At 39.6% G+C, this 23,623-nt stretch overlaps 1 protein-coding gene across 1 annotated transcript in view; it reads right to left on the minus strand.

The window, feature by feature from the left end:
• The window catches only part of neurl1ab (neuralized E3 ubiquitin protein ligase 1Ab), a 34,731-nt gene extending 20,287 nt beyond the window's left edge, over window positions 1–14,444 (minus strand). Inside the window, exons 1-3 of the mRNA XM_040001458.1 lie at window positions 14,117–14,444; window positions 8,086–8,327; window positions 5,475–5,796 (exon numbers count right to left, since the gene is read on the minus strand). Coding sequence (XP_039857392.1) covers window positions 5,475–5,796; window positions 8,086–8,327; window positions 14,117–14,150 — 598 coding nt within the window. The 5' untranslated portion in view covers window positions 14,151–14,444. The remainder of the gene's footprint in view (window positions 1–5,474; window positions 5,797–8,085; window positions 8,328–14,116) is intronic.
• Between the last annotated feature and the right edge of the window lie 9,179 nt (window positions 14,445–23,623).

The raw sequence follows: 23,623 nt of genomic DNA on the forward strand, positions 1-23,623 counted from the left end.
TGACTAGAGGCAACCACTTGCCAATGATTTGAGGAATACACATTTTTTCATGGACCATGGTAGGGTCACCCTCCATTAATTAGGTGTGTGTGACTAAGAATTTAGCAGTCATCTATCATCTAAACCCTGTAAGCTAACTTGTCTAAGTTAGACTGTTCTGACAACTGTTTAGTGCTTGATGTTTCCATATTTGACTTGGCATATTTCAGTATGTGTGGTCCAATTCAGCCACAGCTTCACCAGCTCCAGCGGCAGCCAACAGCAGCAGCTGCACCCAGACAAGCTGGATGTGAAACCTCTTCCATCATTAAAATGGAAAAATATGATGATGAGAGCTGTGGAGTTTATTGCTTTGGACTTGAGGCCCGTCAGTGTTAATCTTCAATATTTCTCGAGTAGGGATAAATTATATGATTACAGGGAGGTGCATGCTTGTCAGCTCCGAGTCACTTTATAATAAAATAACTAGCTTAAAAATTGTTTAAACATACAGCCAATGCTAACTTTTTTGTGTTCCTTATGTTTATTAATATTAGCTCTTTTGGCAAATAGCTGGTTTGATGGCGCTGATTTAAAGGATAGTGATGTCTAATTTCTCATTTTATAGACTGAAACAATTAGGAATTAAAATAGTTGAAGGACGAATCATAATAAAGATAACCAACATTTCGACTCAAGCAGTAGCAGCAGCCATAAGGTAAATGAAGATTGGAGTGCAAATCTGACAACAACTGCAAACTAATCTGGACTGGCAGGAAAAAGAGAGTGCAAACTGGGTATCTTTTAATTATGGAGTAGGAGAGTGACTTGTGCTAATTTTAAGTGATCACAATTCCCAGTCCACAATAAAATAGTTCAGATCTCTGTATAATGCACAGTCTAATGATCTACCAGGTGAAAACACAAGAAATGACTAAAGCAATACAGATTTATCCTTATCGTGGACAATCTTAAAAAACATTCTCTCCACTGTTAAGTGAAGCTGCCAAAGCCATGCATGGATACTTGCAACTACTACGGATATTCCATGCAGCACGCATTTTAAAAAAAAGGAACCTTTCCTGTGTTTCATCAGGTGTAAATGTTAGGGATGTCCCTGAAGACGCTAGTAAGCATGAAAAGCAAATAGCAGGAGTTTTCCCCACCATGAAGGTCTACAGTCTAATGCGTCGCAATGCCATGTATGGAAATGATTGATGTCAACAGTTCCCTCTTAATCACCTGAGATGTACGCAGCCTCTTGACAGTCTGGCAGTCATTTTGGATTCTTCTCTAATGACTAGAGGACAGGTTGCAGATGATGTTAGCTGATGCCGGCCTCACGGATCACTACCATTCTGTCAGTGATTAAGTGACTCATCTACCTCTAGTAAACAAACCCCCAGTAAAGCATCTTGCATCTATCAAAAGATGCCTTTGACTCTGTCGGCTTATCTAACTTGGAAAAAATCCATCATACCTGTACAAAACCGAGGATGCTGTGTGGTCTCTTGGGATACGTCCCATAAACAAACAGATTCTGCTAAGACTGCAGCTATAGAGGTGTAAAGGGAGCATTCGGATCCCCCATTACATTTTTTACCACAAAACGGCATACCATTTCCCTGTGTGTTTCTTTTCAGATATTTATGACCTGGTTTCTGTAGCTTGACAAGTTGCCTATAAGTTAGCAAGTAAGAAAAGAAAACTAACACTTTTTGATTTCATATTAGGCGGCGAGGTGGGGTATTAAAGGTTTACGTAAAGCCAGGCTTTTGGTTATACTGCTAGGGGAAACATAGTAAACAGAGACATTTTTATGAAAACACAGCTGAGAAAACTAAGCTTTAAAACCAGTTATACTGCTTGGGACATATTACACACTTGAGGAAATCTTTTGTCAGTCCTACTAAGGGCTAAAGTGGTAGTGTCGTGCATCCTCAACAGCACAGTCCGTTCTGTACAAAGCCCAAGCAATGCACTTTAGTCTTTATTGATAGCTGTGTGAGTAGGACAAGTGTGGTGATGTAACAGATTTTTCTTAAATTGCATGGGCAGCATTGTTGGTCTGGACAACCCCTGAGGCTCAGTTTGATTTCAGCAGATTAATTTAGGTTCCTCTCTTACGTAACGCCATCTCAGCTTTCAAGCAGTCTCACTGATCTCAGGATCACCTTTGGCTTCTTGCATGGGTGGCTAGCTACTGAACTGCACTCCCATGATAAGAGTGGAAACAACACTGCACTGGAAAAGATCCTTGAACATCAGAATAAGACCTGAGAGCAGTTAAGCTGTTTGACAGCAGACCGCATTAAGAGGCAGCGCAAGTGAAATGGTGATGATGGATAGCAGCTTGGTTGAATCCCTTAATATAGCATGTTTTGGTTGTAAAAGATCAAATGGACACAAAGGTATGAGAACGATGCAGAGCATGCGTTTGATGCGGATAAGCCACTGGCTAAAGAAAACAACAAAGTTTTGACTGCGTCTCCTCAGGGGAGGTTGCAGCCACTGAATGAAAAACATCTACTGAAAAATGACTCGGATAATTATAAAACTTCATCATGCGTTCAGAATAAATTCAGATTTTTAAGAAATATTCACCCTGGGAGGGATCACAGAAAGTATTTGTGCAGGAAAAGACAAATCAAACCATCACCTTTTAACAGGGTAGTAATACTCAGGTGGCACTTTGCAGAAGTAACAGTTGTGATGCTGATGTGTGCAGGAACATTATTATGATTAATCCATTAAATATTAAAGACATGGATTCTTTTTACATAAAGGATGAAATCAGATCACAGCGAGCTCACTATGTGTGTCTCAAAGTGAATGCAGGGCAGTGTCTACTGTGTCAGCTGAGGAATGAGGTAATAAGACAAGACTGGTTCGGCTTACAGGAATAGAAATAAAATGTTACGAGAAGTGAAATCTGTTATCATACCATAGATTTTCTTAAGCTGAAAGTGAAACAAAGAAGACATGTTTAAAAATGGACTAAAACAGACTTCTGATATGCTGAATCTCATATATCTATTAATGTAAATAAATACCAACTGAATACCAAAAGCTGACATTTTTCCAAACGAATCAAGCTCCGGTCTCTGATGCGGCCTTCGGTTTTTAAACATAAAAGTCTGTTTACAGTGCTTAGGAAATGCATTTGGGAGAAAATCGTGATGAAATCATCTGCGGCTCTGAGGGAGGTGCATGAAATCTGATAAATTGCTTCCAAAGATGTCACTTGAATCAGGAATTGGTTGGATATGGAGACTCTCAGCTTATAATGTAAATTAAATCTCATGTTCGGGAAGAAGTGAACATAACAGCCGTCATCAGTGCTGGAGATTAGCATCTTGAGGCCACATCAGGCACCTGCAGCGAAACCTCTGACTGAAATGTCTTGGAGTGAGTTGTTTGGCTGAGTAGAAATAATTTTGCAACGGTCCTAAATTTGAGTGGAGTACTCCCTCTGTACTAAAGTAGTCCTATGTAAACTTAGTGGTGAAGCCCTTTAACACTCCTGAAGCACATTATCTAATCAGTGATGCACATTATTATTATTATTATTATTATTATTATTATTATTATTATTATTATTATTATCATCATCATCATCATGAGTAAACAATTGATCACACCTTATTCTGCCTTTTTTTTCTTTTTTTTAACTGTCCTGCACCTTTATCTCAAAAGCCAAATCAAGGTCACCCAACCAAGCCATTCTCCACACTCCGTGGAGTCTATTCACAGCTCCTCGTACAATTTGTCTTCTGTTTAAAAAACAAAAAAAAAACAACAAAAAACTGCTGGCGATCTATAATTCCCACCTGGGCAGATTGTGTAAGCCCACAACAGGTGAAATTTGGCTCAGCTTTTAAGCATCATTAAGAATCAAAAAGCAGCCTTCTGTTAAAGGAAATTGCATGCCAGTTTGCAACACCAGACTTTGATGTGTCTGCCCATATTTCAGGCTAAGTGTTTGCTGAACTGCAGCCAACCCCTGAGACAATACTGGCCTTTTGAGATATACCATGCTCTTGAGCAGTGACGTTCTCAGGCTATAGAGGAAAGCTGATAGCCAAGTGATCCTTTAGCTGACTGAGGGCTGAGGCTTTTCGGTTTAAGCCATCAATGTGAGGATAAAAGTGATCAATATGGAAAAACTAGAGTAGAAACTGTGGGATTTATGGCTGCTGGCCTCATTCACATTATACACAGGCATAGATTGCGTAAAGTATGATCTCACATTCCAGAAAACCCCAGATTTAATTGTAATTGTAAAACGGAAAAATTCTCTTATTATACCAATGGGACTTTCATTTAAACATATGAATCCGAGTTTGGGTTGAAGGCAAGTTGACTGCATGTCAAACGAAGTCAAACTCAGACTTGGATCCACAGAGTGAGACATTCCACTGATTTGATTGTCTTGGAAAAACACCCCAAACATCTCATTACCTGACATCATCCTTACTGTCGTCTATCCTGTTGGGATGAACACCACACCACATTGCTCTTGTGAAAGAACAAGAGCAATGTGCTGGTCAGCACCATGAGGCCAGTGAACCCCAGATAGCTACACTCTGGCGCTGGATACCAAACAGCCCATCACGAGATAGCACGCTTCTCGCTGTCAACCACACCACAAGAAATAAGGTTAAATGGCACTATCTACACAATATGGGAGCCTCTTCTATTTTTATTACTGGTGCTGACAGCCTCTTTTGTTTAGAGGGAGAGGCAGTGCAGTTCTTGGAAATGGTTATAAATAAGTACTGAGGCAACCACAAGGATTCCTATTTGTCCGTTTGCATTGTTTTCAAAAGCTGGCTTGGTTATGATGTGTTTCATAAATACAACACAATCAACAATCCAAACACACTTGAGATGGTTTAGATTGATGAAACACTGCTGTTAATAATTGGGACGGACCGGTTTGCTTCACATTTCTTTGATGTAATGACCCTTTAAACAGCACGGCGGAATTGTAAGAAAAGATTTCAGACATTTTGAAATTCTCCCTTTAGGGAAATTTCTTTGATACTAACAGCCATGCTAACTATACAATCTGCCTAATCTCCCACCATCTTTTTCCACTGAGACATTTGGCCGGTGTGGGAAAAGCAGTGCAGCTGTATGTAACATCACCTTTTAATCACTTGATGAAAAAGCAGCAGATGCAGAGTGTTTTTCCAGTGGCAAAGCATTACACCAAGAACACAGAGTCTGCAGCAATGCTATCAACTCTGTAAGGCTCTACCCAGGCAGAGAGGTGCTGTGAGATAACTTCTAGCTGATGTTTAACAGTATAATGTTTACCATTTCAGCTTAGCCTCCTTAATGGGTCTCATGAGCTAATGCAATATCATTACAACAGCTGTAAATAGAGCACAAATCAAACTTAGAACTGGCAGGAATATGAGTAGTTTTTGGGAATAAATAAAATATTGGAGATAATAAAACGTAGACCTGCCTCTGAATGCATGACTCACCTAGCAGTTGGACCCCCCTAGTGAGGCCATAGACGTCTATGAGAGCCCAGAGGGGTTCTGAGACATGTACCCCACTGAAGAACAGTACGGGGCTGGAGTCGTTGATTCTATAGAACACCCGGCCCTTCTTATCCACCCAAAACGAGATGACGTTTCCCTCACTGGAGAGCTCCTCCGGAAGTGCTTTTGCCCAGAAGCCACTTTGGGAGACCAGGTCAGGGCAGGCATACTTGGGCAGGGTTTCTGGATTGATCCTTGATGGGTCTTTGGATGTAAAACCAAGACGTAGAGCACCACTCCAGCAGCACTGCTTTTTAGTGATCTGGAGAGAACATATTTTAAATCAATGAAGATAATTTAATTAAGATAAATATGCAAGATACAATATGAGCTAAAAAGAATAAAGCCAAATTTGGGCCGGCATAGTTTCTGCTGAGTTGCACTGATACTACCTGCACTGCACTGTGATTAATTCATCCCATCCAAAGCTTGCATTTGGGTAATTTTTTACCTCCACCCAGTCATAATTATAGCTGCAATTACCTTTAAAGTGATATGACTGTGTTTTGTCAGTGCCAAGAGCAGCAAGTCCTAGATTATTGTGAAATGTGACTTCTTTATGAAAATGGATACAATCCAAAAGGTTTTGCCTGATAGATCGGAGCATGTTAGCACCATGACAAATGGCCTATGGGAACCATTAGAATGGCAGAAACATGTACTGGGCATTAAAGGCATATACTATAAGAGCATTAAGATTAAAATATTGTCCAAAAATATCTAGAGTCTACAGACACATATGCACTTGTTGTGCAGTGTCGCTTTGAGTTTAAGAATGTCACCATGGTAAAAATGTCTAACTGATGATAATCATGTCCAACAGCTTATCTTCTAGCATGCCAACAGCTGATGATTACACCACTGTACCAATTGCAAGCCAGTATACCAATGAAAACTGGTAAGGCTTAAATTAACCACTATGGCTGTTAATGTGTTTGAAAGATGGATATAACAACGGTGACATCACCCATTGTTTAGTGAAGTCTCATGGTGAAGCCTCAGCAGCACGTGGAAGACATTACAGAGAAAGTGAGTGATACCATGCTACTCAATACTCACATGTGACTGGCAAGTCATTGGCCCATGAGTGTACTCATAATTTACAAAATTTACTTCAGGTTTTATTCTGTTTGTTCTGAAACTAGCACTTGTTCCAATACAATCATCCGGAAAGTGGAGGCTGTTTACTACAGGAATAATTTGTACTACCAGAGGCACTTCCACCTTGGCTTCACTTTTCAGAACAACAAGAAGCAACATCCATGTCTTGTCTATTCCTCAAGCCATCAAATTTCTAAACATGGGCAACACATGGCCTGCCCAGGTGGTTTATCCAAAACAACCTCAAGGTGCAATGAAAGTGTCCCTACGTATTGAAAAAGATGTGTTTGCTCCATGTTGGTGTATGGAAATGTGATCGCAAAAGAATTTCCCTGTGCGGGCAAATAAACCTTATTAACGTTATCGCTCACATGTGGTCCACAATGCTGACATAGAGGGAGCTGTAGCCGATGGTTGTCTGCTTGAAATCTCCTGCACTAATTCAATTCACTGAAGTGGACCTCTCAACCATGTTTGTGCTGTTTGTGCCTCTTGGAGCATTTTGAAAGAAACTATCTGCGAAATAATATGGCCCCGCTGCATGGCGAAGCCTGTCTAAGCAAAGCTAACATCGAGGCTTTGAAATGTGGCTACATCAATCATTTACATAGAGTTACTGAAGTTATTTTTACTTATCTTGAGGAATTTAATTTGGTTTAGCTGGATGAGTGCTTAAGAAAATAGATGGACGGATGGGCTTCTATGTCTGTAAGTTTCATGCCAATTTATCCAATAGTTGAGATATTTCAGTCTGAACAAACAGACAGCACAACATTCCCATCATAGTGCCAAACCACTAGCAGGGCTAAAAAAACAACTTATCACTTTCAAGATTGGTTACCTCGGTATGTTTATCACCTGCAAACGATTTTTGTCTTATTTCGAAGCACTATTTACTTTGCATTTACTGTGCCAGATAACAGTGTTCCTCACATGGCAGTGCTTGCCCTACTCTCTCACATTCGAGACATAGATGGCCTGATAGGTGAAGTGGAAACTCGTTCTAAGCTGCTGCCGCTTTGGCCCACACAAGAGCACAGAGAAGAAAGAGAGAAAATGAAAACAGGAGAGTGAAGAGCCGGGATGAAGAAAGGGAGGCAGACAGGCAGGGAGAAGAAAATGAAAACATGCTAACAGAATTAGAGGGACAGAGATAAAAGAGGACTACTTTTCATCACACTCACAATTTGGATCTTCTCAGTAATTGACTGTGTGTAATAATATCAGAAAGTACAAGATGTGCTAATCTATGGTTTTGTAAAGTAACTTTTTTGTTACAGGAAATTATGAAAATGGCAACCAGTTGTGCTCTAGTTCTGGTGTCGGACTTTGGACTCATTGTGCAATAGGTCAATTTTTAACCCAGTCATTTTCTGTGTGTAGCATATCGGGGCTCCAATAGTAATTATCCCTGTGAATACAAATGGCATTCGAATAGTGCATCGTTTACCTTCAGTCGAACCTGCTCATATACAGCGATAGGTCTGTTGCTGAAGGTGATGGCATTGCAGAAGCTGGCCTGTCTCTTGACAGTTCTCTGAGACATGTCCATGACGATCTGCGAGCCCTTGGTGCTTGGGTGGAAGAGCAGAGGGAAGGAGGACAAATTTCCACATGGCTGGATGGGAAGGCAGCGCTTGGGCTTGTGGTGATATCGGTGAGGTCCTGCTGGAAACGGTCCATTTAGGGAATCTATGTGAAGAATGAGAAGCGTAAGAGTTGGTTATTTTGGTCAAGGGTTGAGGGGGAGTTAATTTTCTTGGGGTGCAATTTACAGTAAAATACCCAAATATTAGATTACATTTGACTGCAGTATTGAATCAGGCTGTCTGTACCACTGCAGGACCACACTGGCTGGTTCATTCTCCTGAATTATCCAATTTGGTAACAAAAGCACTCAGAGAACCCAACTTTCCCCAAAGGGCAAGGGCTATAGTTGTATAGTGTTGTATTGAGAAAATAAAAAGCGTGTTGTATAACTCTCTCCATGCCCTTTTTCCATGCCCATATATATGATATATGATATTTTGCAAGGTCACCTTGCAACAATGACGTTCAAGTCAAATGCTTATCCAATTTTGGTACTCCAAGGCCTAGTATATTGTTGTAGATGATCCATAAAGATGATGGATCCATAAAAAAAAAAAAAATCATGGGTAACATAACGTTTGGACTGATTTTCACATTTGGTGTGACCTTGACCCGATTTTCGCAAAAACTAAATCAGCTTGAGCTCTTGTTGGTAACTACCGTCACGAAAAATTTGAAAATGAAATCTTAAAAACTTTGGATGCTAGACTGCTAACAAAGAGACAGACAGATAGACAAACAGAAGCAATTGCATTTATTTAAGCAATTTAAAGCATAAGTCTGTTTCCATCTTCTCACGGTAGCACAGTAATAACACCTGTATTGTAAATTACAAGCTAAATGTCCTTGGATTTAAAAACAAACAAACAAACAAACAAACAAAAAAAAACAACAAAAAAAAAAACACAAACCCAACAGCACAAAGACAGACCTGCTCTCCTGGCACCGTAATTTAGGAGAACAATGCAGCTGCGAGAAGTCTGTGCAAAACACTCTCATTTCAGTAAATGGTCATTTCCGCTAACACCGAAATCTCACTTTTGTTATTCTACATCTTTCAAGATAATCATCTGCTTTGTGTTGCATTTGGTTTTTTTTTTTTCCTTTCTGTGGAAAACTTTTTGTTTGATAATCAGCAGAAAGCGGTAAAGGAAGCAGAAGGAGGCGGAGGACAAAGAAAAAAAAAAAAGATCAACTTACACACAAATAAGACCACAATTAGCCAAGCAGAAAATGACCTTTGGGATCTTACGGGAGTTCTTGATGCGTGTATGTTCAGCTGGCGAATACAGTATATTCAAAGCTACACCAATAATAGTGAGGAATGGCTGTTAACATGTTATTTCCAGTTACGGCTCGTGTTTTAATGAGCATATATCAATCTTATCATAAGTCTTTATGTCTGAAAGTCACGTACATGCGACGCTACAAAATCAGTGGTGCAAAATGTGAGGCATTTATTGTGATTTGTAAGTCAGAGGAAGTGGTAAAAAAAACAAAAAAACAAACAAAAAAAACTCCACAGGTACACAGTGAGTCACACCATGCACCCGGGTTTCTAGATTTTTTCCCATGTGAAAATGTGAACAACTTGTCCCACTTACAGTAACTCATAAAAGAGAACCAGCTTTTTTTTTTTTTCCCCCAAACGTCCAATCTCAAAGCCTTCATAATCATGATTCACACGGACTCCCTCTCATTTGGATCCACTCTCCCCATTCTCATTTCCTACATTCCTCTTCAAAAGGACCACACCAAGGTCATTGCGGTTTTAATGGAGGAGGTGTTTTCTCACAAACTTTGGCTCACTCAAAACCCAACTTTTTATTCTACTGATAACACAAATAACTTTTATCTCACGACGCGGTTTGATACAGATTTTATTCCATAAAACGCTGACCTCGTCTACAGCAGCATTTCAGGGTTTTAAAATACCATCGAGCACGAAGTGTGAACAAAATAAATAATTTAAGCCTCATTAACGCTTCTTCATCCTCGGGAACTGGTTGCATTTTCGCACCTAAACTTGGAAGACTGTGTATGAGCAGCTTGTGTTTGTCTGCAAGAGGAGAATGTGAGCCACTGCTGAAAGACAGCTATTTTTGCTCTCCTTTAATTGACCTTGGAAGGTCAAGAGGTATATAATGCACCACAGAGACAAATCAGTTAGGACTGCCAGGATTGGAAACGAGTCGTCATGTGACTTCTGAGGCCAGGTTTAATAGAACATCACAGCGTTCTAATTTTAGGGCAGAGACAGAGATTTGAGCAGTAGATGAAGACATGATTTATATTAAAAAAAAAAAAATCTAAAAAACTTGTCATAGTCAACCCTGAAAAATAATTACAAATGCTGTCAAATGGGAATCGTTGTCACATATTTCTGTCCAGTCCTGCCCTTGAAATCACAATCAGAGAGCCTCTGCCAAGTGTTCTGTACTCAGCACAGTGTATTTAGTAAGCTTTTTGCATGCTCTTGTCAATGCTGAACAATGCTTAATTGTGCTGTGTGCACAACAGTGGTCTTAAATGAAGTCATAACAAACCCTTCAACCATATTGCATCCATGACGTCGTGTCAGACGTGATGTCTTGGGGAAAACAAAACAGCACTGCATTGTACTCCATCAAAGACCAGGCTTGAGAATAGAATAGAATATTTCCTGTTAGGGTTGAAAACAGAAGCAACACCTCACCTCACTGGCCCTGCAGACCGTGGCGTCTCTTATCCTCCACCATCTAACCAGAGAATCCAATATATTCTTTCATTTTTGCTATATTACTACCATTTCTGCTGCTGTGAAATTGAATTCTACAGACTTTCTTTTTTTTTTTTTTTAATCAGCTGAAGGTTTATTTCCACAACCCAGACATCCTGTCAGGGGTTTACAGCTTTCAAAGGACTATATAAACTATGAAAGTCAAAAAAGTAAATAAAAGGATAAATAAAAATACCACATTTGATTTACTGTAGATGACAACTGATTAGAGCCAAAAGTGCTGATGATACAATGGTTGCTGAAGTGTGTTTAAAAAGTCATGCAACCCGACGGTGACGTCAGGGTAACCACCGACCAGAGCCCTGCCACGATAAAAGAGAGGTGCCATGACAAACGTCAGATGAGCAACTTAAGGATAATGTTACTTAATGCACCACCGCACACAATGTGACTGCCTCTGCTGTCATTAATTGGAAAAGACAAACAGTGCAGAGACAATGAGTGGCCCTGGCCAGTGTCACCTGGCCTCCTACGCTCCTCTGTGTTTTATCCTGAGGCTTGGTCTTACTAAGACGCCTCAGCAGAGGCCCTAATGTGGTGTGACGTTAGTATCAAGGCATGGTGGCCCCTCAAATGCATTCTAAAGAGCTCCAGGGCACATTTAGCTTTTTCCACACATGTCATAGCTGGCGTTGTTTCAATAAGAGATAAACATTTGTGATTTAAAAGTTTTTAAACGTCTTACCAGAGAAGATGCTTTGTATGAGGCCTCTGTAAAAGGGCTGCGCCTAGTTCAGGTTTGACAGGACCATCACTTGAATCTGTTTAAGTGGGTTTTGTTTCCAATGTTAGATCAATTCATTGTTTTTAAACTGCTTTATTTAAAAAACCTAAAGGAAAGCCTATTTTATTTGTCATGAGCTAACAGGTATACATGCACAGTGTTAAAGATGTATACTGGACTGTAACATGATGTAAACTTTGGGCTGGATTAGTTGTTTGCTCTAGAAAATTATGAAAACATGTCAAACAATTTCACAGCTCAAGGTGATACCTTGAAATGTCTTGTTTTTATTTTCTCAGCAACAGTCCAAAACCGTCCAAAAATGCAGTGTTCATATTTGAAAACATCGAACTAAAGAATTTTTAAGTAAGAACAATGCATGCCAGAGTCGTCATGAAGGTTTACTAAACGGGGAGGAGTGAAGGTTGAATGATTCATGAGCCCTTAAGCTGGAGGTGGGCCCTGCAACGCGACAGGGATTATTAAGGTTTACATTTTTAGGGCCCCGACTGAACACATGGCTGACAGCCAAGAACTTGTAGCTGTGCCCCTGTCTGCACCTGTATTGTGTCACACCAGTGGACCCTACAACTGAAACTGGAAAAGGGATCACATGAACTGGTTCATCTGGGTGTGCTAGAAAGCACTTGGTATATCAAAAAGTACCAAACTGCAATTGTAAACTAAAGCAAGATAATACCAATATGGAAGAGAGATTAAACCAAAAAAAATTATAATATGGATATGGAACGTAAAAGTTAGAAAAATAGGATGGGCAGGTTGGTGCTGATAGACAGCGTTGGAGACCTGAATAAAAAGTGAAAAGGAAGACTGTAAACTCTATATAAGTTATCACCTTCATTGTACCACCTGAACAGAAAAATGAACCCAAAAACTGTTGCTGTCCTAAAACATTTATAGCCAGAGACAGTGGAAAATCATTTGTGCTGGTATAAAATTATTTCTATCCAATTTAGTTAATCTGACTTGAGTTCACTGAAATATAATGGTCACAAATTATCAGAAATACAAGAGAATGCCAGGTTTCTATCAAATAAGGCCACACAGACTTGTGGCATTTACTGTATGTGGACTGTTTACCATAACTAGGAACCAAAAACCACAGAGCATTCAATCATCTGGCAAATCTTTGCTGATGTAAAGCAACTGAAAGCTAATCAAAACACTACATCCCACAAAAGACATAGTGTAACACTAGAACTGCATCAGTTAGGCCCCCAACAAGACGCTATTAATGGGATTCTTATAATTCAATTTACCTGATGGTTATATTTCTTTATTAGTCACTTCATGTTCTTCCATAAAATGACAGAAAAGAGCATAAACTCATCAAAATTCCCTGCCCGTCAACCATCAGTTCATACTCAAGGTTATTAAATTTAAAATGAGTAAGCCACAGAAAATCTGCAAACCATCACATGTGAGAGGCCAGAGCCAGAGAACTTTCTACTTGGTTTACTTGGGAATTAACTGAAACAATCACATATCCAAAAGCATTATGTTTCTGGAGACTGAATAATCGATTCAAAGTATTGCTTCAGCTCTACCCTAATGCCTGATACATGAACTTTTACTGTGCCAACTTTAAATTTAAATGCTTAATCTTAATAAAACAGCACTAACGAGTTAAACGCTTAAAAAAACAAAAAGACCACAGTCATCTTAAATTCATTTAGTGCTCAGCATAGTTTAATAACAGGTTTAAGAAATTTTATTAAATGCATGTTGTGTGTACTTATATCAGTGTCAGACTCCCAATAATCATTCAAAACTAAACGGGGTTCTATATGACTTTTACCACTGAACGTACACCTAAAAAGTGAAACAGAATACAAGCAAAAAGCAGAGGAAACAAGATACCCTGTACCTGCTCACTATTATAATTTCAGACACGCAGGTTCATTAAAAAGAGGCAGGAGACTCTAAAAGTGTTAGGCATCAACTAAAGGCAGAGATAAATAAATAAATAAAAATAACAAGCAGGTGAGTAAAAAAAAAAAAGAAAAAAGTTGAAGGCTATTTAATCCTCTAACCAGCTCAGTTCAGTTTGTCCTGTTTGGTTTCTTTTGCTGGAAGTCGGTTAATATGTCGCAGAGGATTTTCACACTTAAAAAACACCAGTGTCTTTAATCCTAAACCAGTCGTGACTTACAAATGGTGCTTAAACTTGGCCAAAGCGGCTGTAATTTCACTTCTCCTTTATTTTAGGCTCCCAGGACGCCTACAGTTTTCATGCACACTGGCTTGAAGCTGCACAAGCCAAGCCTACAACTCGTTTATATCGTCTCCTCTTATAATATTACAGTTGTGGCGCATAATAAACAATCGGCACACGCTCTCCTGTCCGGTGACGCCAGATGCCCTTACCGTAAAAGGTATTCCTGGTGATCTGACCTCCCATGGCTGGATGCAAGGTGCGTTCACCTCTCCCTCTAACTGCGACCTGGATCCACAGTATTCACATTCAGCCTCGCGTCCTCAGCAGCGACATTATATGGACACGACACTGTTCACACACGCACAGGGGGGGGGAAAAAAAAGAGTCCCGACAGTGATTCAGCGTCAGGTTGTGTCTATCCAAAGATTCATCGACATCAAGCAGCAGCTCACAGCAACTAACAGATCCAGCACGCAGTGGCTCACTTCAGTCCGCGCGGAAATTAACATAAAAGGTGGTAGTGGAGGTGGAGCTTCACAGGACTATTGACGCTGTAGTCACCAGAGCAGACTTCAAGAGCGTTAACTAGCAAGAAATAGTTATTATATTCCCAGATTATATAGACACTTAAAGCACAGTTATCTCCAGTACAGTGTTCTGTTCACATTGTACCACTGCGAGGAATCACTCATCCAACAAAGAGCTTGTTTTGTTTTTGTTTTTTAATACTTTTTATTAAACTGTAAAATTTCTTATCATTTTCATAACCATGCTGTGTCCTCGTGTTCCACAGTTCGTGTAGTGGCTGTTGCTGGTGCACCACAGTATATCAAGCACGTGGCGCTCGGTTTTCCACCCCACTTGTTGCCCACCATGTGTGCTGTCCCTACTATCCTTTCATCTCCCCCCCCCCCCCCAAGTAGGCAATTTACATTCCCATGGAGAAACTCACTGAATTCAATAGATGGTAAAATAAAAAATGCAAGGAAGAATATTTTCTGACAGTGTCTGATTTTTGTAGTTGTTTTGGCATAAAAATCCAGTTGTGACCTCAAGCATCCCTCTGAAGGATTAATCCACTTGATCAGCTATAAAGATATGTCACACAGCTGGAAGAAGTTCCTTCCAACAACAGGTTAAGGAGTTTAAGTTCCTCTAATGCCAACATCTGTACTCAGAGCAGCGTTTCAAGATTTACTTGGCAGTGTGTATGAGGATAAATACAGACACTTTCTGATGGGTCTTGGCAGAGGAGTTGCCATGATGACCAGAGCAAGACACTCCTGGCTTGAGGCTCAATGAGATACTGGTGCTGTGAAACAGGGAGGCCATGTAGTATATTAGGCTTATTTGAGAGCTTTGATTGATCTTTGAGCTGGAAAAGTTTTTTTATGCATGCAAGCAGATCTCAGAACAACTTTCATTCAGTGCAACATTTTCAAATTTCCAGATCATGACTGGACTTTCCACCAGTTAAATCAAAGGGGGTGATCTCACATTGAAAATGTTAATATAACTGACCTTTGTCAAATTAAAGTAAAGGAAGAGCTTGTTGCACACACATCTCCAAAGTGTCTGGCTCTAGACATTCAGAGTTGGCATGCTGGCCATGTTTCCCAGCGGGCACCTCTCAGGATCTGCCTTATTGTCGCTTTAGCATTTATATAACTTGTATCAGCAGCCAGGCCTGTGAGACACTGTATTGGCTCAGTAGCATGGGCTATATTCTTGTGTTGTTTATACAAACTGATTGCGGTTTACTTGACTGTCTGTAAGCAATTTCCAACGGGGGTAAAGCCATATGACTTGGGGTTTTTCATGCAGCATTTTACATCGTTATTTTCTATGAAAAGTGGTCAAAACAATTTTATTTGTCAAAGAAAGCAGAGATAAACTAAAAGTATCAAAACAAAATGTGTGAACAGAACACTTAGGAATTTATAGCATGGACCCCGTAGCGATCGCAGTCATGCTTAATGGTGTATGACATGCCACCTGATCACTGGGCTGTCAAAAAACTGACTGGCTGTTCTGTAATACAAGAAGAAGTGCAGTTCACTGTGAAATGATAAAACGTGATAGTTTGTGTCCTACGGTAATAGTTCAAAACTGCATGCTGCTAATCATGCACCATGGAAAGTTGCCAAAATACCTAGCAATTGCAAAAGATCACTTAGAAAATACAAAACCCCCCGAAATGTGTGTTATTTGTGTAAGCTCTAAGTAGCACCCCATACCTAACCTGTTACGGTGCCGTGATGTGTGAGTCATCTCATATAAATGTAATGGCACAACCTTATATAAATAAACAGACTGACATATAGCTATGATATTTTTGCAGATGTCTTTGTTGCAGCTAGAATACACCTTTGTTTTACATACCTATATTTGTTGTTGTTGGGTATTTCTATTTGTAGTCTTTGCATCTCTTTGTAATAGTTTTGCACCTGTTTATGCCACTAGTACACTTTTCCTTTCTAATAATAGTGTATAGAGACATATTGCCCTTATATTCTTATGTGTCTATATTCTAGTTTTAAAAATACATATATATTCACACCTTTAGATTTAGATGCTCTGAAATTTTATTTTGATGTGCACTAACTGTTGTATGGCCTATATTTGTATAGCGCTTTACTTAGTCCCTATGGACGCCAAAGCACTTTACGCTCCATTCCCAAATGTCAGTAAAGTTGCCTTTCTCTTCTATTGTATTCTTTTCTTCTCCAAGTCTTTGTAATTCTGTTGTCCACTTTTATAATTTGGTAGTTGTTTTGCATCTTTAATAAGCCATCATGCATGATTTTAAAGTCATTCTGCAATAGTTTTTTTTTTTTGGCTCTTTGTATTCATTTTTCTAACTATTTTGTAGACGCTTGCATCCCTTGCAGTCATTTCTTCTTGCAACTCTTTGTAGTTGTTTTGGATCATGGTGTAGTTGTTTTATATTTCTTTGCAGTCACAATGTGCAGGGTTGTTGTTTTTTTGCATCAGTGTTCATTATTTTTGCAGACATTTTGCATATTTTTGTAGTTGTTTCGCGTCTTTTATTAGTTATTCTAGATGTTTTAAGTGTAATTTTGTATATCTCCATAATATGGTTCTTTGTACCTCAACTCTTGTAGCCCTTTTGTATCTCTTTGTGGTTGTGTTACAACATTTCACATCTGTAGAAATGCACATTGCATCCATTTTCTTAGTTATCTTGTGTCTCTTTGTGGTTTCATGTCTCTTTTTTGCAATTACTTTGCACCCATTCTGGTAGTTGTGTGTTTATTTATAGCTGTTTGTTACATTTGTAGTTGTGTAACTGCTGTGGTTTGCTCTATGTCTCTTTGTAGTCATTTTCAAAAGAAAAAAAAAGAACACTGTTTTGCTTCTCTTTCTTGGACCCCGGAGCAAGTCCCTGCAAGGTTCAGTAATCCTTACATGGAAGTCACAGAACGTGGCTTACATTTCAGAACTGGCTCAGTTTGCTTAAATACAAACACTATTGAGATTTTTATTATTACCTAGTTCTTTGTGCAATAGCTTTGAACCATTCACTCAGAATTGGATACACACTGTATACCCTGACAGAACAGACTGACACCTCCTCCCACAGTAGATTATTTGTAGATGGGCGCCTGGCAGGCAGCAGCTGCCTGGTGGGGTGTGCTGGCGTTGGGCCTCCACGGACATCTTGACAGGCTTGTTTGAGGGAGCCGTGTGCACTCTTGCTCTCTTCTGGGATGATCCATGTTGAACAAAAACACCATTCAACTCAGAGTTTGGATCCTCGCCCGGGAGCCATATGCAAAACATTACAAAGCAACACAAGAGCATCATATGATCCTCAACAGGGGGGTGTCGGCAGAAAAGGAACCCCACCCGGCAGGCACGTATCAGAGGTGAAATATAGGTTGTCACATAACATTGCAAAGTGACACTGACATAGGAAAGATACCAGCTGACTTTTTTAAAACTAAAGTGTAGCTAGAAGGCAATCACAGCATTCATTTAATCGCACCAGAATCCCTTTCTCTGTTGGCAAAGAAGTTCTGCAGAAAGATTTATTAGAATTACAATCACAGTTTGTAAGAAGTTGTCAGTGTACCTACAGGCACTGCCAAAATGTGCAGATAAACAGAGATTCAGCTGTTCTGCAAAGAAAATACGTACACAAAAGATCCTAGTTTCTCTTCCATAGTTCATTGCCTCACTTTACGGCATTACTCAACTGTGTTTCAGTGATATTTATCATATCATGTGGTCCTTTTTTACTTTTCCAACACACTTTTTTTTTTGTTATCATTATATCACAGCATTATGTGTTCTTTATTTTAAATGTTTTTTTTTTTAGCCTGGCATTCAGTGGTGTTAAGTCATCCAAAGACGGAGGAACTGAAGGATCATCTATGAGATTATGACCTGTGAGACTACGGATCAACTCACTGAGAAGCAAGTGTCTCAATATATGAGATCACTGAGAAGTGTGGATAACAATCCACACTAATCATCTAAAAGCTACTCTAAACAGCAGCTCAAGAGCATCTTTAGCCCGTTTTACACAGAATCATAGGCTTTCAAAGTGTAATTGCTGTTTACATGTGACCAGTCTATGGATAATAATATAAGTGTCCAATAGCACATCTTTAATCAAACTTCTGGGTCAAATGTCTGTGTAGGTTCTCGGTCCTGCAGGTCATGGTAGTCTTAAGAGCTTGAAAAGAACGCAAGTCCTGGGTTAAATTCTTTCCATGTCACTAATAGGCAGGATGAGGATAGATGCAAGGAGTTGCCTCAAATCAATTAGAGTGAATTTTGCTGGATTTACTGGTTCAGATGTTAAATAATATCTTAATGCTTTGCATAACTGGTCAGATGAGATTATTAAATATATTATATTTGGAAATAAATACCATGTGGCTGTATTACTCCTACTGATTATAAGGGAACTGCTCTCACGTGTGGTGCTCTGCATGGCAACATATAAATACAGAATTTCCACATCAATATTTGCTCATGTAAGCCTGCATTATACACTTAAATCAAACGGACAGGGTGTTATTGTTTCTTCTCTCAGTTTTTTTTTTTCTCTTTTTCAGGAAGACAATTTTTAACTCAGTGGCTTGAGTTCAGCCAATGCAACAGAAGTAACAATAGGTCATTTGGAAAAAAACAGCTGAAAAAAGTCAGTAGTTGGATGAAATTTTTAATTGTACTCAACTCTAGAGATCATCTGTGGTGTCATAAAACATTTAGCAGGAGTCATTTGCTTGCTGTCTGCACAAGTTATTATTTCTTTTAAAGAAAGGAGCAGCTGCAGTCACCGGGAACAAACTTGACATAAAACACCTGCTAGGTTGTCAAATGAGGTGTTTTAAGCTTCATGAGTGTGTTATTGAGTCAGGAAGGTGCCTGGTCACGAACATGATCTCAAGCAATAATCTTGACATGACTGCGTAAGGGTTCCTCTAGACACACCGGTAAAATTGGGCTGCCTCGAGTGAGCAAATACAGCAGTCCACAGTGACAGCTCTTCACATTACGAATGTGGAAATGAGCAGCAACAGCAAGTTTGGAGAGTAGAAGCACTCAGTCGGATTACCATATGTACAAACCTGTACAAAAATTTAGGATGTTGCATAAACTGCAAGTTAAAGCGACGTAAAAGCACATCATTCAAACGCTATACAGTACAGTGCAAAAGTCTTGAGCCAACCCTCATTTCTTCATATTTTGCTTCCAGGGAGCGAGACTTTCTTTTTCCTTTTTTCATGACCATTTTCACCTAATTTCACCAAATTCAAAGGATGAGCCTGTGTTGTGTCTATATACATAATAGTGAATGAGCAGTATCAGGAGAAAAAATCCAGGAAAGCTCTCACACGTGACCTGAGAGATGCATCTAGACCTTCAGTTGCTCTGTCTACTGTTCACAAAAAGACAATGGGCTCAGTAGAAGGGTGGCTGTGAAATACCATTCTTAAGGAAATAAGAAAAGGCTGAAGTATCACACGAGAACTGGACTGAAAATCAGTGGCAGCCAGTCTTGAGGAGGTGATGAATCCAAATTGGAATTTTTTTTGGTTCAAATCATCTTCAGTATGCACAGAGGAGGCCAGGAGAGAGGTATGACTGTGAGTGTCTACCATCTGTAAAACATGATAGAGGCGCTGTCATGGCTGCATTTCAGCCAGTAGTCAAAATGGAGAAAAATTATGAACATGGTAAATTACTGTCAGATTTTAATCCACCATGCAATTCCATCTGGAAATCATCTGATTGGCAATGTCTTCATTTTTCAGATTGACAATGATCCCAAACATGCTGCCAATGTAAAAACATACCTGGAGCTAACAAACACACAATGGAACACTATCAGTCATGGATTGCCTGTACCTCAACATTATTCAAGCAGTGTGGGATCATCTTGACAGAGAACAGAACAAAAGGGATCCAACATCTAAAGAAGAGCTTGGAATGTCCTTTTGAAAGTTCCTTGAAGAAAATACAAGAAAGCTTGCCTAAGAGAATTCAGGCTGTGTTGAAGAATAAAGATTGACCTTCGAGGGTTTTTAGAGTTGTACAAACTCTGTGTTTCTGTACTGTATTTGCAGATATATTTGCACATGCTTCCATAATTTGTTGCACTTATGTACCATTTTCCATGCAAAATGTAAAAAAAATGGGAAGAAAACATATCATACATGGAAAGTGGAAAATACTGGGTTGTTTTGGGTTGTTTTTTTTTTAAAATCACTTTAAAGCTCTTGTTTGTTCTAAATTTCACCACAAAAAACAAACTAACAAAAAGAAAAAGAAAAAAAAACAGCTAGAGCTTCTTAGCTGTTCTAAATATTGTCAGTTTCTCTGTCTGCTCCAAAAAAATCAGTGGCTCAACCTTGCACATTTCACAATAATACTATCCATTGTTATATTGATTATGGAAAATATTAACTAGACCATGACCTGAGCTCTGACCTGAGAACTGCTTTTATTTTGACTTGACTAAACACTCCTCACCCTCCTCATTCTCCTCCACACTCCTCATTGTATTCCTGCATTCACACACATCTGACGCAAAACTCCGGTGACATTTGAATAACCATCAAATAGTGATTTAGTTACATGTCATTTTTATCTGAGACTGCTGAGGTTACTAATGGAGCTGTCATTTACAGCCACAAAGCAGAACAAAATGGCCAACGCATTTCTCAAACCAGCTCGTGCACCATAATATGTATTTGTAGTCAAACAATTGCGCTGCAGGTCCAGTCATTATCCCTTCAGCTGTTCTCAGTGAATGTGCTTTGTCGTTAAAGGGACCCCCAGTCACACCAGACAATGTCACCAGGGTGCTGCAGAAAATAATTAGGTATTCGGGGAATAATTTAAATCAGATTTTTTCTCTCTCCTTGCAGTTTGAGAATTGGCAGGGAGTAAACTGCACAGTATTAGTCATAGCTTCACTTGGATTCTGACAGGTGATTGGATAATGACAGTTAATGCTGTTTTCTGTGGTTGACTTTGAACTATACTCTTCGTAAAATCTACACTGAACACTGAACAAGTACTGCATGTGTGAATATCCCATTTCTAATGAGAGAAAGGCCCTGCTGCTGACCTCATGCACCAAGAGGGATATTTTCTCAGTGAAGTCCCATTTTGAAGTCTTAAGCAGAGCATTTCAGCAGTTGCTATGGTGTTGGTGTTGGTATTTTGAAACCCGATGTGAAAAGCGAAGGATGGATCTGACTCAGAAACCAAGGGACGCTGTACACAGTAGGTAAGTTGGCCCATCCTAAAGCATACCCTGCTTTATCCTTCCTGATGTCTCCACTGGGAAAATTTTCAAAATAAGCCACAAGCAGCTAAGACCATGGACTCGTAAGGAAAGCTTTTACCGAAATCATAGATGAAGTAAGTAAGATCTTGTCACTTTTACTGTGTACATACCGTTTTTTGGCAAATGGCCTTTATTTGTATAGCGCTTTACTTAGTCCCTAAGGACCCCAAAGTGCTTTACACTACATTCAGTCATCCACCCATTCACACACTGGTGATGGCAAGCTACATTGTAGCCACAGCTGCCCTGGAGCACACTGACAGAGGCGAGGCTGCCAGACACTAGCGCCACCGGGCCCTCTGACCACCACCAGTAGGCAACGGGTGAAGTGTCTTGCCCAAGGACACAACAACCGAGACTGTCAGAGCCGGGGCTCGAACCGGCAACCTTCCGATTACAAGACGAACTGCCAACTCTTGAGCCACGGTTGCCCCGTGAAAAGACAATATGGATTCACTTGATACGCATCGATAAGCTGATACCAAATGAAAGCTGCTCTGTGCGTGTAACAGTAAAACTAACCAAATGAGCCTCTTCATTGTGGAAGAAATATGTTATTTTCACAACACCTGCACAACTGTGTGTCCCAACTGTGTACAGACTTCACCTAAGCTAACCCTGAAGTAACAAACAAACCCAAATCCAAAAAGCCTTAATTCCTCTAAGCTCAATAAATAAAACTACAAACAATGTCAGACAGAATAAATGGATGCAAGTCAGCTATGTAAGTATTTGACAAGGTTTAGAAGGGAGCTGCGTCAAAAAAGTTTTATTCTCCATCAGTCAGCCACAACATTAGAACCACCTGCCTAACACTGTGCTGCCAAAATAGCCCTGACAAGCCGAGGGATGGACTTCTTTGCAAAACCTCTGGATTTTCCCTGTGGTGTTATACACCAAGACAACTGCAGCAGATCTCATCTAACCTACAGTTGCAGTTAGAGGTGTACATGTACTTATCATGGACACAACTGTTAGAGCAATTTGGGGCTTTTAATGATTTCTTTGAACTGTTCTTTTTCCAGAGTAGAATGATTATACAGCACACTTTTAATGACTTTAAGAAAACAAGAATTGGGTGAAGTTTAAATTTTTGGCAGGATTTTCCATACAGAGTCAAAACCATAAATACAAGCTCAAACACATACCCCACTAATATTTACTTGAATGTTCTTTAACAAGTTGCACCTTGATCAGATGCTTTTGGTAGCCATCAACGAGCTAATGACAATTTTTTGGGCAGAACTGGTTGATTTAAATTTAAATTGGTTTCCCAGTTCAGATTCAGCTTTATGCACAGTACTTGTTCTTGATTATTCAATCCACTGTCCAGTATGCCATGTACCTGGCAGCAAAACTGTCCTGGAGCACGATGCTACCACCACCATGCTTGACAGTTGGTACAGTGTTCTTAGGTTTGAAAGCTTCAGTTTCACTCCTTCACACATAACTCTTGTCATACTGCTTTCTGTGTAGTTCCTGAAGATCCTAACCAATTTCTTCAATCTTTTTTTTGGCTGACCATAAAAAGTTCCTCCAAAAAAGTATTTGACTTGTCTATGTGGACAGCTGAGCTTGAAGGTGTCAGTTTTGGAACAGGGTCTTTATCATATGAACTTGGTTCGCTGTGGAAATTGATGCTGGTGTGCTAACAGTTTCCACTACAAGGCAGGCTGGAGCCTTAGCGGTTTCTGGGTTGCTCCAGAACATCTTTATTAATTTCCTCTCATTTGAAGGTGACAGTTTGGGTCTTCTTCTGGACCTTAGCAAAGTAGTGACATGGCAAACTGTTTGAACTGTTGAACTTGGAATCTGCAGGTTTAGAAATAGTTCAAAGAGATTGTCAAAATTTGTATAAACACTAACTACAATTCTTCTTGGCTCT

The sequence above is a fragment of the Simochromis diagramma genome, unplaced genomic scaffold (genome assembly GCF_900408965.1).
Source record: "Simochromis diagramma unplaced genomic scaffold, fSimDia1.1 OVJJ01000421.1, whole genome shotgun sequence".
In the NCBI taxonomy this organism is placed as follows: Eukaryota; Metazoa; Chordata; class Actinopteri; order Cichliformes; family Cichlidae; genus Simochromis; species Simochromis diagramma.